This window comes from Equus przewalskii, chromosome 4 (genome assembly GCF_037783145.1).
Source record: "Equus przewalskii isolate Varuska chromosome 4, EquPr2, whole genome shotgun sequence".
In the NCBI taxonomy this organism is placed as follows: domain Eukaryota; kingdom Metazoa; phylum Chordata; class Mammalia; order Perissodactyla; family Equidae; genus Equus; species Equus przewalskii.
In genome coordinates, this window is record NC_091834.1 from 87,405,550 (window position 1) to 87,422,800 (window position 17,251).

At 36.5% G+C, this 17,251-nt stretch overlaps 1 protein-coding gene across 6 annotated transcripts in view; it reads left to right on the top strand.

Annotated features, from left to right (window-relative positions):
- Positions 1 to 17,251, top strand: part of EXOC4 (exocyst complex component 4) — a 758,598-nt gene that overhangs the window by 86,837 nt on the left and 654,510 nt on the right. For all 6 annotated transcript variants that reach the window (XR_011539582.1, XM_070617731.1, XM_070617732.1 and 3 more), the window contains exon 7: positions 11,914 to 12,088. Coding sequence is in view for 5 of the 6 variants with exons in the window: in XM_070617731.1 (XP_070473832.1) it covers positions 11,914 to 12,088 (175 nt within the window). In the remaining variant the exon portion in view is untranslated. The remainder of the gene's footprint in view (positions 1 to 11,913; positions 12,089 to 17,251) is intronic.

The following is a 17,251-nucleotide window of genomic DNA, read 5'->3' on the forward strand; positions in this document are numbered from 1 at the left end:
GTGTCATAATAAAAAGGTATTCCACGCTCAAACTAACACTGAATCTTTTTCTTTGCAGAAACACACAAACAAAAACTTGTGTCAAATGAAATTCTTCCCTTGGTGATGTTTAGGAGTGGTGTCAGATATGCTTAAACTACCTTCATGTGTATCTCAGGCTGTATTTCATGTCTTCCGGGCTCCTGTAGCTCCTGGACCATCCTATTATTATGATCTCTCACCAGATTGGACCATGAGTTTGTAAGAAGAAAAAACTTTGTGTTTGCAGCCTGATTTAGGGCTGGGCACATATTAAATGCCCAAGAAGTTTAATGAATGTATAAATTAAAAAAAGATAATTTTTTAATAAAAGGAATTTTTTTTTTTAAATCTCACAGTGGGGCGCTAAGGACCAGCAGCACCAATGTCACTTGAGGGTTAGAAATGCAAATTATCCCTGTGGTGGAGGGATGATTAAATTGGAGTCTCTGGGTGCAGGGCCCACAGGAATCTATGCTTTAGATGATTCTTATGCATGCTGAAGTCTGAGAACACTCTTTGTAACATCACAGACATCACCAAGGTTTGCAGTTTTGTAGCATTTATGCTTTGCAAAGCAGTCTGCCATCTGGTATCTCACCTGAGTGAGGCTCACTGTTGGCGTCATCACAGGTAGGGGCGATATTATTAATCCCAGATTTACCCAGGGAAATGTGAAAGCTGAAGTAATTTGACAGTTCACGAAGTTGGTGGTGGATTTAAGAGTAGAAGTAGTCTCGGGCCGGCCCCGTGGTTGAGTGGTTAAGTTCGTGTGCTCCGCTTCGGCAGCCCAGGGTTTCCCTGGTTTGGATCCTGGGTGTGGACGTGGTGCCGCTCACCGGGCCGTGTTGGGGTGGTGTCCCACATGCCACAACTAGAAGGACCCACAACTAAAATATACAACTATGTACTGGGGGGATTTGGGGAGGAAAAAAAAAAAGTAGAAGTAGTCTCCATCATGTAAGTTTGCTTTCTGCCTTATATAAACATGACTTTCCTGGGCTTGATTTTGTTTTTCCTCAGAAGGGCAGTATTTGTACTGACGTATCCATTCTCCCCCCTATATCCCACACTGTGATCCGTGGCAGGCCTCTCAGAGATAGAAGTGTCATCAGCAGCCACCAAGTAATTGGACCTTAATTAGCTCACCTGACAATCAAACAGATGACTTAAATACCTAAATAATTCCCCTGGAAACCTTGTACATTCTTGTCCTAAGACTGAACAACAACTAAGTACTAAGAATATACACCTAAAATCTTAACTTTTGTTATCTCTGGGAAGTGGATTTATGAATAATTTTTCTAATGTTGTGCTGTGTTAAAATATTATTTTTGGAATGGGGGAAAGGCTTTTTCCTCCCTAGCTTAATTGAGATATAATTAACATATAACATTGTATAAGTTTAAGGTAGATGACATGTTGATTTGGTATACTTATATATTGCAAAATGATTCCCGCCATAGCATTAGCTAACACGTGCCTCACATCACAGAATGACCATTTCTTTTTTGTGGTGAGGACTTTTAAAATGTACTCTCTTAGTAGCTCTCGAGTATATAATACAGTGTTAGTAACTATAATCACCCTACTGTATATTAGCTTCCCAGACCTTATTCATCTTAATGCTAGAAGTTTATACTCTTTGATCACCATCTCCCCATTTCCCCCACCCCCAGCCCCTGGTGACCACCCTTCTAGTCTCTGTTTCATTTTTAGAGTTCAGCTTTTTTAGAGTCCATATGTAAGTGAGAACATACAGTCTTTTTCTTTCTCTGTCTGACTTATTTCACTTAACATGTCCTCAAGGCCATCCATGTTGTCACAAATGGCAGAATGTCCTTTCTCATGGCTGAATAATATTCCATTGTGTATGCATATATGTGTGTGATATATGTATATACATGTCTATGTATATATGCTTATATCACATTGTCTTTATCCATTCATCCATTTACAGACACTTAGGTTGTTTCCATATCTTAGCTGTTGTGAATAATGCTACAGTGAACATGGGAGTGCAGGTACCTCTTTGAGACCCTCTTTGCATTTCCTTTGGATATGTACTCAGAAGTGGGATTGCTAGATCGTATGGTATTTCCATTTTTAATTTTTTGAGGAACCTCTATACTATTTTTTATAGTGGATGCACCAGTTTATACTCCCACTCAACAGTACACAAGGGTTCCCTTTGCTCCATATCCTTGTCAGCACTTATCTGTTATCTTTTCAGTCATAGCCATTCTAGCAGATATGAGGTGATATCTCATTGTGGTTTTGATTTGGGTTTCCTTGATGATTAGGGATGCTGACACCTTTTTATGTACCTTTTGGCCATTTGTGTGTCTTCTTTGGAAAAATATCTATTCAGTTCCTCTGCCCATTTTTTAATTGGATTGTTTTTGTTGTTGTTGTTGTTATTGTGTGAGTTCTTTATATATTTTGGATATTAACCCAGACAAAGGGATCTTGAACTCTCCTCTCTCTTTAATATGGTACCATTACCTTAACTGGTTCTGTCCATTTTTTACTTTGATCTTGCAGCAGTTCTGTGAGACTCCTAGAACAGGTTTTAATTAATGCTTTTGTTTTACAAATGGAAAACTTGGAGAAATTGAGAGATTTTTTTCATGATTAAAGGGCTAGGAATTATTAATCCTGGGAAAGAATGTGAATCTTTTGTTTATTACAGGTTATTTAATAATAACCTGCACATATAAGGGAAAACAAGCAAACAAAAAAGGGAACCAAAAGAGAAAAGCTATGTCCTCCTGGTAGTAAGACTCTGAAGGAAACAAGTTTCGTTATACTTCACTTTTTGCAAATATTTTCTCACGTTTTGTAGGTTGCCTTTCATTTTGTGGATGATTTCCTTTCCTGTGCAGAAGCTTTTTAATTTGATGTGGTCCTACTTGTTTATTTTTGCTTTTGTTGCCTTTGCTTTTGATGTCCAATCCAAATAAACATTGGCAAGCCCAATGTCAAGGAGCTTACCCCTGTATTTTCTTCTAAGAGTTTTATCGTTTCAGGTCTACATTCAAGTCTTTAATCCATTTTGAGTTGATTTATGTGTATGCTGTAAGATAATGGTCCAGTCTCAATCTTTTGCACATGGCTGTCCAATTTTCCCAATGCGTTTTATTGAAGAGACTATCCTGGGAAAGGCTTATGAAAGAATGATACTAATACTTTCATTAAAACAAAGAGGGCTTGGGCTTATTTTCTAATTTTAGTCTCTAATTTGCCACCCATTAGAATTAGAAGTTCATTCGAGGTCATCTCTCCAGAATTCAGAAACTGAGCATGAGAGGCTGACTTGACAAGTAGGAAAGTGACACAGGAAGGAAATGACTGGAGCCAGGACCCAGTTCAGTATTCTTTTTATTTTTACTGTGTTTCATTCTATATTGCTAATAGTTTTTTTCCTGTTCTTTTCATAGTGCAGATGGAGAATTAGTCAGCACTCCTCAAATAGTAACTTCTTTTTACATGAAGATTGTTATTAATAAGTGGTGAAACTTATCTCTACCCCTTAAAAGCAGGTATTAGATAACCTTGCAGATTAAATGGGATCTATGTCCTGTTGGAAATGAAAAATACTAGCTCAGCCAAGCTTATTAGGAAAATGTGTATGTGAGATATAGGCATATAAAACTAAGACCATTTTGATATGAAATAATTGATGATCAATTTCTTTTAAAACCTAAGCTCAGAGTTCAATATTTTCTTATCTTTTAGAGCATAGTAGTGGGGAAATAAATATTCTCTGGTTATTGCCTTTGTCTGTCAGTGGGAAAATGCAGAACCCTGATATTAAGGTCTCAGCAGATAAGTGGTAGAACAGAACTGATTTTCTCCCTTGCCTGTGTGTCTTTGCTTCGTGACCAAGTAAGGCAGCTTCTTGGCTGCAGACATGGGTTTTCCAGCCAAATGACTAATTCAAGGCTCCCTGGATGTTAAATTTAGATTCAGATAGTCGTATCTCACCTTAAATATTGAACATTTTTCACAGCTTGATGATACAGCTTTATACCATAGACATTTCTTGCCTTGTGCAACTGTGACTGTTCCTTAACATTTTCTTCTTATTCTTCTGCCTTTTTTCATGGTGGCACTTGAAGATGAGATACATAGAGAAGGCTATGGGTAGGAAGTTAGAAGAAGATCTTGGGGCACAGGTAACATTTTACTTATAGCTATAGGAAGGCTATTTTCAAACCCTGCCAGATAAGTGGATGCGTGTTTACAGAACAAATACTTTCTTCATATTGACGCTTTTCTCGTTTTTTTTTTTTTTAACATAAAATGGCTTTTATTGCAGTATTACTAGTGTTAGCTCTGAATGCATGTGTATTTCAGCTTGTAGCTATACTTCTTTTGGTTCTCATGTTTAGGTTGATAGGTTATCTTTTTGAGAAGGTAGTTTTATGTGAAGTATTTTTTATTGTGAGCTTCTAAAACCAGGAGGTTATAATCTATAAATTTCGTTTCTTACCGTTTGTTGTCTGTAATCAGACCTTTACTTCTGCCATCTGTTGGAGCTCAGTTTTTCCTTCTTTCATTCAAGAAATACTCGTTTATTGCCTATCACATGCCGAATATTGTGACACATACTAGAATATAGTAGTGAATCAGATACAGTTCTTAACCTCAACTAGTTTACGGTCTAGAGGGGGAGAGGCAGCGACTGGAGGAAAGGAGGCGAGTTTAGGGCTGTTTTAATAATCCAGGGAAGAGACGATATGACCGCATTAGCAGAGTAACAGTGGCAGTGGAGTAAGTAGTCCCATTTGAGAGATTGTCAAGAGGCAGAAGTAAAAGAAGTTGGCGATTGGTTGGATTTGAGGGAGGAAGGATGGAGGGATGATTTGTTGGGGCAATTGGTACCATTCACTGACATTGGGGACGTGGAGAAGTAGGTTTGGGGAGCAATATGCTGAGTTCTGTTGAAGACATGTTAAGTTTGAGGTCTCTAGCTCAGGGAAGTGATCTGGCCGGAAGCTGTTTGTGAGTCATCAGCAGGTGCATACGTGGTGATTGAGTTCACCTAGAGAGGGTGTGAGGATTGAGAAGAGTTCACAGCGTTTAAGGAACAGGCTGAGGAAGTGGTTCCTGAGAAGGAGCAGCCAGATAAGTGGCTGGAAAGCAGGAGAGTTCAGGGTTGTGGACCTGGTGGAAGGTAGTGTTTCAAGGAGTAAGTGCTCAGTAGAAACAAATGCTGCCCGTATTTCAATAAGGACTGAAGAGTGCCTCGTAGATTGAGACAAATGATTATTTGAGACTGTTGCAAGAGTTGGTTTAGTAGAGTACCAGGGTAAAAGCCAATTTGCGGTGAGAAGGTGGAGGCAGTATAGACAGTTCTGTTGACGCTCTTTCTAGCCTGGGTTTCCTTAGCATTGTACAGTACTGATATCTTTTTGGCCTTTTTTTCCCTTAAATTACTTCCTTTTTTTCCAACACCCCTAAAAAGGGGCGTTACACATCCTAAAAAGGGACGTTCTCCAAAATTGAGTCCTTCGTTCTCTCCTTATCTTTTAGTTTTCTTGTCTATAAAATGGAGATTAAAGTAGTACCCTCCTCACAGGGTTGTTCCAGGCATTAAATGAAATAATCCAGGTAAAGCACTTCACATAGTGCCTAGTACGTATGTTGTAATCAATGTGGCAGTTGTTGACATAGCAGTGTTTGTTATAGTCCTTGTCGCTGTCGTCATGATCCTCGTCATCTTCCATCAGCCTTATTGTTTTCCTCCATCATGACAGCTTAAGGTGCCAGCTGCATGCAGAGGATCCCAGGTTGGTGTCTCTAATCCTAGCCTTGTCCTAATACTGCCGCCCTCCTCTGTTCATTCTTTTGCTCCTGAACTCTGTCACCCACAACATTTGACTGAGTGTTTTCTCCATTCTGAGAAGCATAAAACAGGGACTGAGTCCTCACTTTCTGGCCCAGGAAGCCATGCGCGTCAGTATTTTGTCACTTCTCTCAGGGCATTGTGATCGTCTGGTTTTGTTTGGAGGGATTGTAGAATCACAGAGGAATCAAGAATTGGTTCTTCTGTGAATTAGGCCTCTTTTAGTTATAAGTGACAGAAACCCAACTCCAACTACCTTAATTATAGAGGGAGTTTTATTGGAATGATACTGGTGCATCTTATAGAATATAAGCAAGACTCTACTAACCAAGCTGAGGGAAGGACAGAGATGCAGCTGGGCCGTGGGAATATCAGTGGTGTCTCTCATCTCTCCCTTTCTTCCCCCTCTAGATGGAAACTGTTAAAGGTACAGAAAACAACTTACTGTTGTTTTGAGTTTGCTTTTTTATTAGTATACTTTCACATACATTTTTGCATTTAATTCTCACAATTTGTTATTAGGAAATTATAGTTGAGGAAACCTATCTTTGAAGAACCTGAGATTTCATACAGGCCCGTGACGTATTGAAAGTCCCATGGCTATTCTGTAGAGAGCTGGTGTCAAGTCTGGGTTTCTAATGCCAGTCCTTTCTACTGGCATTTATACCACGTTGCCATTCCAGGATTAATATTTTCTGTCACCAACTGTGATGTTGTATTGCATATTGTTGCATACTATTTTGTGACTCTAGAAATAACGTGTGTGTGTTATTTTCCTCTGAAGGGTGGAAATTGCAATTAATTGAAATTCTAATGCTAAGGTTCTTAGGCTTATTCTTAAAAGAGGCCTTTTCTTATTTAATTCCATTTACGGAATCTCTAGTAATTTAATGATTGGCCTGCTCTTTTGTCTTTTAGATCAGTGGTAAAAACCTTGATCCTAACAGGATTTAAGCAAGTGGGCTAACTGAATGTAATGTTTTATTTCTTCTTTTTATTTTTTTAATATTTTGTGGTAGGAGTGGAGTAGGGAATGATGTTAGTGGGGCTTTGTGTGTTTAGGTCATCTTGAGTGTGTCTGCAGCTGAAGGCGAACATTTGTTTTCTCAATCTAGTATTGTGTGGGCTGTTGGAGAGTGTATATGAATATTAACATATTTCAGTTTATTTCTGGTAGCTTTAAATTGGGCCAGACTGGTGCCCTTTTATGTCCTATTTATGTGAGTGATTCCTAATCTCTTTGATTCTTCGATGCATCAGGAGAAAGTCGTCTTTTTTTTTCCTTTTTCTTTTTTCAGAGTGCATATGTTGATGAAGAATGGTATGCTTTTGCAAAGTGTGTGATTGACTTTGGTTTCTTTTTCCTTATTAACCATTCACTCCTCATCCCACTGCTGAGTTCAGCTTCCAGTGCTCCTCTGAAACCCTTCTTGCTAAGGTCACTGAGGCCTGTGAGTTGTAAATTTCTGTCTTTACCTTATGTGACCTCTGTGTAGCCTTGATTATGTTGATATTCTCTTCTTCTTTGTCTTCTAAAATTTTCCTTCCTGGCTTCCTTCTTCCTCCTAGCTACTTCCTAATCATCTTTTCAGTGCTGCTGTTTCGGGGAGCGTTGGCTCTGGACTTGCTTGCTTTTCTTGCTCTGCATATCATCCCTGAGTGATCTCATCCTCTCAAATGTTTATCACTTTTTAAATGTCCAATATCAGTCTCTCTCTTGAGTTTCAGACTTGCATATCCAAGTACCTAACACCTAAAACTTTACAGGTCCAGATCCAAACCCAACACCTCTGCTTCCAAATTTCTATCTTTAATTCTCTCTCTCTCTCAGGAAAGGTAACCATGGTATTCAGAGTTGCTCCACCCAGAAACCCAGACAAAGGGATCCTGAACTATCCTCTCTCATTAATGTGGTACCGTTACCTCAACTCGTTCTGTCCATTTTTTGCTTTGATCTTCCAGCACTTTTGTGAGGCTTCTAGAACAGGTTTTAATTAATACTTCCATTTTACAGATGGGAACACTTGGAGAAGTTGTACTTTTTCGTGATTAAATGGCTAGGAATTATCAATGCTGGGAAAGAATATGAATTTGTTGTTTCTAACAGGTTACTTATATAAGAAGGAAAGACAAACCAACAAAACCAAGGGAACCAAAAGAGAAAAGCTAATGTCCTCCTGGTAGTAAGATTCCCAAGGAATCAGCTTTCATCGTACTTCACTTTGAGACAATCAGCTTCCTTTTTTCACTGTTCTGTATATTTTCTCTTTACTGCAGGGAATATGTTGGGTTCTGATTGTCTTCACTCAGAGCCACAACTGATTTCTTTTTTTAAACAGATAACATTCACATACTACACAATTCACCCATTGAAAGTATACAATTGAGTGATTTTTATTATATTCACACTACTCTGTGTTTCCGTAACATTTTTGTCCCCCCGTAGAACAAACCCCATATGCTTTAGTAGTCAAGTCTCACCCACCTAAGTAACCGCTAATATATTTTCTGTCTCTATAATTTGCCTTTTATGGATATTTCGTATGAATAGAATCATGCAATATGTAGTCTTCTGTGACTTTATTCACCTAGCATAATGCTGTCAAGGTTCATCCATGTTGTAGCATGTATCAGTACTTCATTCCCTTTTATAGCCAAGTAATATTCTATTGTATGAATATACCACATTTTGTTTGTCCATTCATCAGGTGATGAACATTTGGATTATTTCTACTTTTACAATTTTACTATTTTATTATTAGGAATAATGCTGCTCTGAGCATTTGTGTACAAGTTTTTGTGCCTGTGTATGTTTTCATTTCTCTTGGGTATATACCTAGGAATGGAATTGCTGGGTCCATATGGTGACTCTATGTTTAATGTTTTGAGAAACTGCCAAACCATTTTCAAAAGCAGCTGTACCATTTTACATTCCTACCAGCACTGTATGAGAGTTCCACTTTCTCTACATCCTCACCAACACTTTTTATTGTCTTTTTGATTATAGCCATCCTGGTGGGTTGAAATGGTATGTCATGGTTTTGATTTGCATTTCTCTGATGGCTAATGATATTGTGCATCTTTTTTTTTTTAAAGATTTTATTTTTCCTTTTTCTCCTCAAAGCCTCCCGGTACATAGTTGTATATTTTTAGCTGTGGGTTCTAGTTGTGGCATGTGGGATGCCGCCTCAGCATGGCCTGATGAGTGGTGCCATGTCCGCGTCCAGGATCCGAACTGGCGAAACCCTGGGCCACCGAAGCTGGAGCACGTGCACTTAACCACTTGGCCACGGGGCCGGCCCCCTCATATTGTGCATCTTTTGTTTGCTTATTGGTCATTCATATATCTTTTTTGGAGAAATGTATATTCAAATCCTTTGTCCATTTAAAAATTGTCTTTTTATTATGAGTTGTAAGAAATCTTGCGACATTCTAGATACAAATCCTTTATCAGATAAATGATTTGCAAATATTTCCTCCCATTTTGTGGGTTGTCTTTTCACTTTCTTGGTGGTGTCATTAGTGGCACAAAAGTTTTTAATTCTGATGTCGGAGCTGAGGGTTTTATTAACATTGCCATGACTGTGCTGTGGTAAGGCAAAGGAGAACCTCCCTCTCTGACATGGGCGGATGTTTCAAAGAAGGCAGAGCTGCAAGTAGAATCTTTCCACTTCTGGCCTGTCTCTTCTCTCTTCTTTCTTCCCCCTATAGCCTGTCTTGTGCCTATGATGGTCACACTACAACGGGTATGTCTTGGCCTTGATCCCCTAGGAGTGACACAAGCTGGCTGTGTGTCAGCGCTTTATCAAAGGATTGCTATTTCCATGATGTTAATAGATACCATGGATCTCATCTTACACTTCATTTCCCACTAGGAGCCAGACAGCAGCACCCCTCCATTCTGAGCACCCATTTATCTTCCAGTGTTTTCTGCTTTATTGCTGGTTTGTAGGCCTGTACCTAGAACTTCATGTCATTGATAGGCTGGACACCAGTGTCCTTCAGGCTTCTGAATGGCATGGATCAATATGATTTCAAAAAATGTTGGGGTATAACATAAGGTTATTAAGTTTTAATTTTTTCAACTAAGGACATTTGACAATATAACTGCCAGAGAAAATAACTGAAATTTTCCTATCAAGAGAGTACCCTAAATATCAAATTAAATAAATTTACCTTTGTGAAAAGTAAATGGTATATGGTCCTATTTTTCTTATTTTGCTAACTACCACTGAAAAATACATTATGGTCTGTGCACTGATATTTGGGAACTACAGGCTTACGTACTTAGCATAAATCCTTATTTGAAAAGTAGAACCTTCACACTTAATCAGATATTTACTGTGTATGATGCCAGTTACCAGTTTATACAGATTATTTTTCTGCACTGAGTTAGTTATTTTGGCTCTTATGTTAGATACATCTTCCTGAACTTTGTACCTCTCTCTGCTGATATTTCAGTAGTTCTCCAATAACATAGATGAGAAAGAAGAATTCTTTTAGGTGTATATGAGTATAAATATGAATTGAGCTTTGAGAGATTGAAAAAATCATCATTCAAAAAGTAGAATAGCTCCTATTTATAAATACAATGTGTAATTTCTGGATTATGTATATTCTAGACTAGGAGTACAACATAAATTTTTATTGATTCTGTCTCATCTAAATTAAAATGTCAAGTAGATGTTAGGGTTTTATCATAAGGTGGTTATTGGCTGTCACATTGGCACATTAATTATAGTAATTGGGTAGTAAAGAAGCCATAGTAATACATAATATGCTATATGTTCTGATGAGATTGTAGTTGTAACCTCTTATTTGTGGTAATAAAATTTTGTTAATTGACACTGCTGACAAGCCCTTTGCTTTCCTTTCCTACTTTCCAGGTTGGTTTATAAGTCTGCTTAGGAACTATGAACTGAGAGCCGTACAATATACAAAAAAGATCACATTCCAAAATTTTCTGTTCTCATTCATGGTATACACGTTAGCTTCATTCAGTAAATATTTGCTGATCACTGTTCTCAGTGCTCCCCAGTGTACCGAGGTGTATAAGGCAGTGCCTGCCCTGAAAGAGTAATAGTGGAGAAGGGAGGTCAAATGTCTATATAAACATAAATGTGACCCACATTTATTGAGTCATGTATGTGAGCCACAAGTGGTACGTTGCTTAAAAGTGGGATAGAATACTATACAAGTTCAGAGGAGGAAAGGCTGATTCCAGGCTTGGGAGATCAGTGAAGCTGTAAGGCTCAGTGATAGAGGAATTACTTTGCATCCGTGACCTGAAGCTCCGAGCTCTCTCTAAACATACATCTACATTTTAGAACTATGGTGAGGGGTAGGTGGCTAAATGCACTGACATGGAACCTTTTGTTCTAGGCCCAGCTGCCTTGCGACCTCATTTTGTGTCCTTGACTATATAAAATTGATGTAATAATATGTGTCCAGCATCTCTCACTATGAAAAATGAAATAATGTGCTGCTCCCTGTGGTGAAAATCAGATTGCTTGGCAGGTGTGTATTTTTTTTTCAGGCAACTTAGGCTATACATTTGAATGGTAGTAAGTGCAGCTTTCTATGACTAAAGGGGTTAGTATACTTACCAAAGTGCCCAATTTATTGCTAGAGAATAGCATATTCTGTGTGACATCTGAACTGTTGTCTGAAAAATTGCCTGAATTCCTTAGAGAAACTGCCTGTATGAATACAGAGTACTAGTATAGTGATCACTGAAATATATTAAAAAGGAAACAAATGCTTAGTGAGCTGCTACTGCTGGTTTGGGGCCTTTACAATTGGTTTTTAAATTCTTACATCATCTCCATTTTATGGCAGAGGAGACTGAGGCTTAGATAAATTTTCAGAAGTTGCGTAGATCGTACAACTGTTCGGAATCAAATCTGTTGAAGTCTATGTTGGGCTCTTTACATGGTAGTCTGGTACTTCACTTTAGTTTCATGTTTTTCTTGCAGTCCGGTGTAAATTGTCTTTGCGTGTGTTTGTGTGTGTAAATGCTGTGTTATACTTGTTTTTATCACTAGGTTACTTCTAGAACTGCTGGAGTTGCTATTTGACAAGTTTAATGCTGTAGCCACTGCACACTCTGTGGTCCTGGGATACCTGCAAGACACTGTCGTGATTCCACAGACTCAGCAGGAAGATGTCAAATTGTATGACATGGCGGACGTGTGGGTGAAGATCCAAGATGTTCTGCAGGTAAGGTCCTTTTTTAAAGGGTGCCACCTTGATTCAGAATAACAGATTAAAGCAAAACAAAAAGTTAGCCACCTAAAATATTCCATTAATCGTAAACAGAGCGCAAAAGTAATGTTTCTATTTAAAGGTGATGCTGCTGTCATGAACTTCTATCATCTCAAAAAAACCTTTTAACAGACTTTTTTCTGCCAGGCTTTAAAATTAGGAGGAGATATTCAATATGTAGCAATGGAAGATGCACAGTGTCTGGCTTTCTGTTGTAATGTACTTTACTTTACTGGAATTAGTCATATATTAAGGTAATCAATATTAAAATGTCCTTAAATGCTATTTCATAAACATATATGTAGCTTAACTTTATGACCATTTTCCTACAGTCACTCTTACATATATTGGGCTAAATGACAGGTTAAGAGGTTCTTTGAGAGATGAAAATCTGTAAGGTAGAAACGTATCACTTTGATTGATTTATTGAAGATGGGAGAAATGATATTACCATTTGGTGTGATGCTGCAGAAATGGTATTTAGAAATTTTATTATATTTTCTCTCCATGTGCCAGGAAAATATATTCGATTTTGCCAGGTGAAAATCAGAAATACGATTAAGGGTTAGCTGAAGCAAATTTGACATAGCTAAATAGAAATGACTTGGTTAGACAGTACCTACTAATATGAAAAAATTAAGTATATGTAGGGAATTGAAAAATATAACTGTGTAGCAATGGAATTACTTGCAGGGCAAATAGGAGTCTTTTCAGGAAAAAATAAATCATGAATGTAAATTGTAGTCGTTTTTGAGAGTATAGGCATGCTCCTGGTGGACTGAATGATTGATTCTTGGTTATTCATTCATTAGACATATTTTCTTTGGTACAGTCTATGTGCTTTATTGATGACTGAATATAAAGAATATAGGTTGCAACTACATTCTCTGAGTTCCTTTCGCTGCTATGTCACTTACCAAGTGCCCATAGTAGGTGCTTGATGAATATTTGCATATGGAATAAAATATATTTCTTGGAAACTGGTTATTTAACATTTTGTATCTTGGTTTGCTAATCTGTCATGGGAATAACATGTGCTTATCAGGTTACGTGTTTATTTTAAGGTGAAATAAGATAATAGACTTTAAAGTTATTTTTTAAAAAAGTTAAAGTTAAGGACTTCTGGTTCTGGCCTTGATGAAGTTAACTCCTGCTGTAAGCAACTCTAAAAATGGATGGACTCAGGCAATTAGCACAGTCAGTTGAGAGAGAGCACATGAGGTGAGTTCCATATTCACTCCAGCTTCCTCTTTGGGGTCACTTTCCAAACTATGACACAGAGAAGTGAAGCCTAAACAGACAGCAGCAGACTCTCTAAGCAGAGGAAGCAGAGATCAGAGTTCAGGGATGCGGAAGCAGCTGGAATTTGTGGATTAGAATACTGGAGAAGAGGGAATTGCATAGAAAAGGATCCTCAGAAATCTGAAGGCCTGCCATCGAGCCTTTGGTCAAATATGAAGCTGCACACATGCAAGGCTTGGCAGAAAACAGCTACTGTGGGACTGTGAGCTAAATGGAAAATCCGAAAGTTGCCAAATGCTTGCAAATGTTGGAGTTCAAACTGGTCAGTGTGGGGAGAACTTGCTGACCATCCTGTGCTTTCATATGTGACCTCAGAAAAGTTATATCTTAGGAATAGGGCTGTTCTAGCCATAGAGTGAGGGTTACTCTAGATCTCACATAACAAAGCCCAAAACCAAGTCTCTACGGTATCAGCCTGATCGGCCCATAAATTAACTGCCTGCCAGAACAAAGCTCACTCTAAAGTAAGACGATATAATCCATGTTCTCAATAATGAAGCTTCTACTGTGTCCAGCATATGATTAGTATTTTTTTCCCTTTTTAAATGACTTTTCCTCTCTCTTTTTTTATTAAAATAACATTGGTTTATAACAGAGCATACAATCATTATACTTGTGAAAAATGAGAAAAATGTGACTTATGACTGGGCTTAAAAAAAGTTGATAGAAATTGATATCTGAAATGAAAAATTCACCGGGTGGATTTGGCAGCTGATTGCATGCTGTAAAAGAAAGGATCAGAGAACTTGAAGATAAATCAGTTGAAACTAAGCCAATTGAAGCACAGGGAGAAAATAGACAGAAAAGAAAAATGAATAAAACCATAGTGTTCTGAGGGGCAGTGTCATGCAATCTAACATTTGTGTAGTTGCAGGTAGAGAAGGAGACGGGAGAGAGAGATTAGGGCAGAAAATTTTTGGAAGAAATAATGACCAAAAAATTATTAAATTTTTTTTTTAAAATCAAGACCCGCAGATCTAAGAAGTGCAATGAATTCCAACCAAGATTAACATAAAGAAAACCAGTACCTAGATAAATCATCAGGTTGCCAAAAAACAGTGAAAAAAATCTTAGAGAGCCAGAGGAGAAAAGACACATTCCCTACAGGGAAACAATGATAAAATTTCCCCTAACTTCTCATCAGAAACAATGCAAGTTAGAAATCAATGGATGTCACCTTGAAAGTACTGAAAAATACAAAAATTGTCAATCTAGAATTTTATATCCATTGAAAATATCCTTTGAAATGAAGGTAAAATAGAGACATTTTCAGATTAACTAAAGCTGAGAGAATTTGTCACCACTAGACCTACACTTCAAGAAATGTTACAGGAAGTTTTTCAAGCTAAAGGAAAATAATACCAGATGGTAACTCATCTACAGGAAAATATAAAGAGGGATAGAGGTGGTGAATATGTGGGCAAAAATAAAATACACTTTTCTCATTTTTAAATTTCTTTTAATGGAAAAACAATAATATATGTGTTTATTTTATAGTATATTTAGAAGTAGAATGTATGACAGTAATTGTGCAAAGTGGGAGTCAGGTAAATGAAACCGTCCTGTTGTAAGTTTCTTACATTATGCATGAAGAGATATGAGGTTTAAGGTAAACTTTAGTAGGTTAAGGATGCATATTTTAATCCCTAGAGCAAACAAAATTGTAAAATAGATATATACCTAAAAAGCTAGTAAAGGGCATAAAATTGAACATTGAATAAATATTTGATTAATCCAAAAGAAGCAGGAAAGGAAGAAAAAAGAACAAAGAAGAAAGAAAAGACAAAGAAGAAAGCAAAAATAGGATGAACGAAAACAAATATCAGGATGTTAGACTTATTCCAACCATATAAATAATTACATTAAATGTAGTTGGACTAAACACTAATTAAAAGGCAGAGATTGTCAGACTAGTTAAAAAAAAAAGACTGAACCATGCTGTTTATGAGAGATGCATTTTATGTTATTTTTTTATATTTAAATGATTTCAAACTTTTAGAAAGGTTGTAAGGCTAAGAATAGTACAAAGAGCACACAGAGAGCTCTTTATTCAACTCAGCTGTTAGCATTTTGCCATTTATTAATCGTTTTATCTATGTTCATATGTATGTATGTATCAATACACACACAAATATTTTTTCCTAAAGAATTAGTAAAGTTATCTAATCTGTCAGTATTCTAGCTTTGTCACTTGACCCGGCAATGACCTATATAGCAGAGTTTTTTGCCCCTCTAGTAGAGAATCCAGTCTAGGGTTAGATGTTGGATTTACTTTTCATGTCTCTTTAGTTTCTTTTCAGCTTCAACATTCCCATAGTCTTTCTTTACCTTTTATAACAGTGGCATTTTGAAGAATATATTATCATCTTTTAATGCAAGTTTTTCATTTTGTTTTTAAGAAATACACTTTAAATATAAAGGTGTGGATAGATTAAAAGTATATGAATAGAAAGAGATATGCCATAAGATACTAATAAAAAATAATTTGTATTATGCAAACATTGGACACTATTAGAATATGTAATACTATCAAATGGTATTATTTGTATCATAGTACATATGACATTTAAAACTTGAATACATCAAGCCCTAGAAGTATGCTATGGATTGTGTAAACCTACTCTCACAAGGTTATTAAATACTTTATGAATAAGTTTTTATGATCTCTGATATTTGACCAACTTAGACTAATGTTCTAAATTCAAAACTTTTAAGTCTATTAGGGTTGTATTTATAATACTATCATGAAGAATTAATTATGATTATGAACAAAGTAGGATATTGTGCCATACTTAGCTCTATTTATTTTGTTTGTCAAAAATATATTTACTATACTTTTGAAAACAAAACCTATTATCTCATATTAAAAATGTTTATAATTAAGAAACTTTAAGTTCCTTAAACTTTAGTTTCCATCATATAGTAACAGCTAAAATGTAAACATGATTAAAAATATATGTCTCTGGCTTATAAATGAGTGATACCTTTCATACATGTTGTTTCAGATGAGTGATTTGGGAATCCTATCTTCATATTATGGAATGACTTATTCATTTGTTTGTTTATTTAAACAACTTTATTGAGATAAAATTTACATGGCATAAGATTCACTCCTTTAAAGTATAGATTTTAATGATTTTTAGTATATTCATGGAGTTATACAACCTTCACCGTCATATAATATTAGAATGTTTTTGTCACCCTAAAAAGAAACTTTGTTAGCAGTCACTTCCCATTCCCCACTGTCTTCACCCCCAAGATGTGTTTAAGACACTAAATAAGGCAATTTGTGTGTTGTATCTCTCAGTAACTTGTAGTCCCTAAATCATACACTTGGCAACACTATTGCTTTTTCATGTTACTGCCTATGTATATCATTGGCATAAGCTGTTTGACACAGAAAGAACAGAAAACTAAAGCTGATCTTATAATACAAGATGAGAGGTCTAACATAGAAATAACATTTCATTTCATGTATCATGTTTAATTGGTTTGAGTTCAAGGTATGACAGTGTTCTTTATTTTTTTCCTTTCTCTTCCTCCTTTTTTCTCTCCCTCTTACCTATCTACTTTTCTGCCCCCATCTTTTGTTTTCTTAGATATATTTCGGAAGAATGACCTTAGTCATGACTTGAGATTCTTTCTTAACTATCTATTCTACTCATCTTTATTAATTCACAGATTCGAGGATAAAGCATTTTTGAATGAGGTTCATCTAAATGTTTTAAATTATTATATAGTAGAAATTGTTTACACAACTTTTAAATTGTTTTTAGTTTCCTATAGTTTATTTCCTTAAAAAATTAGGTTATAAAT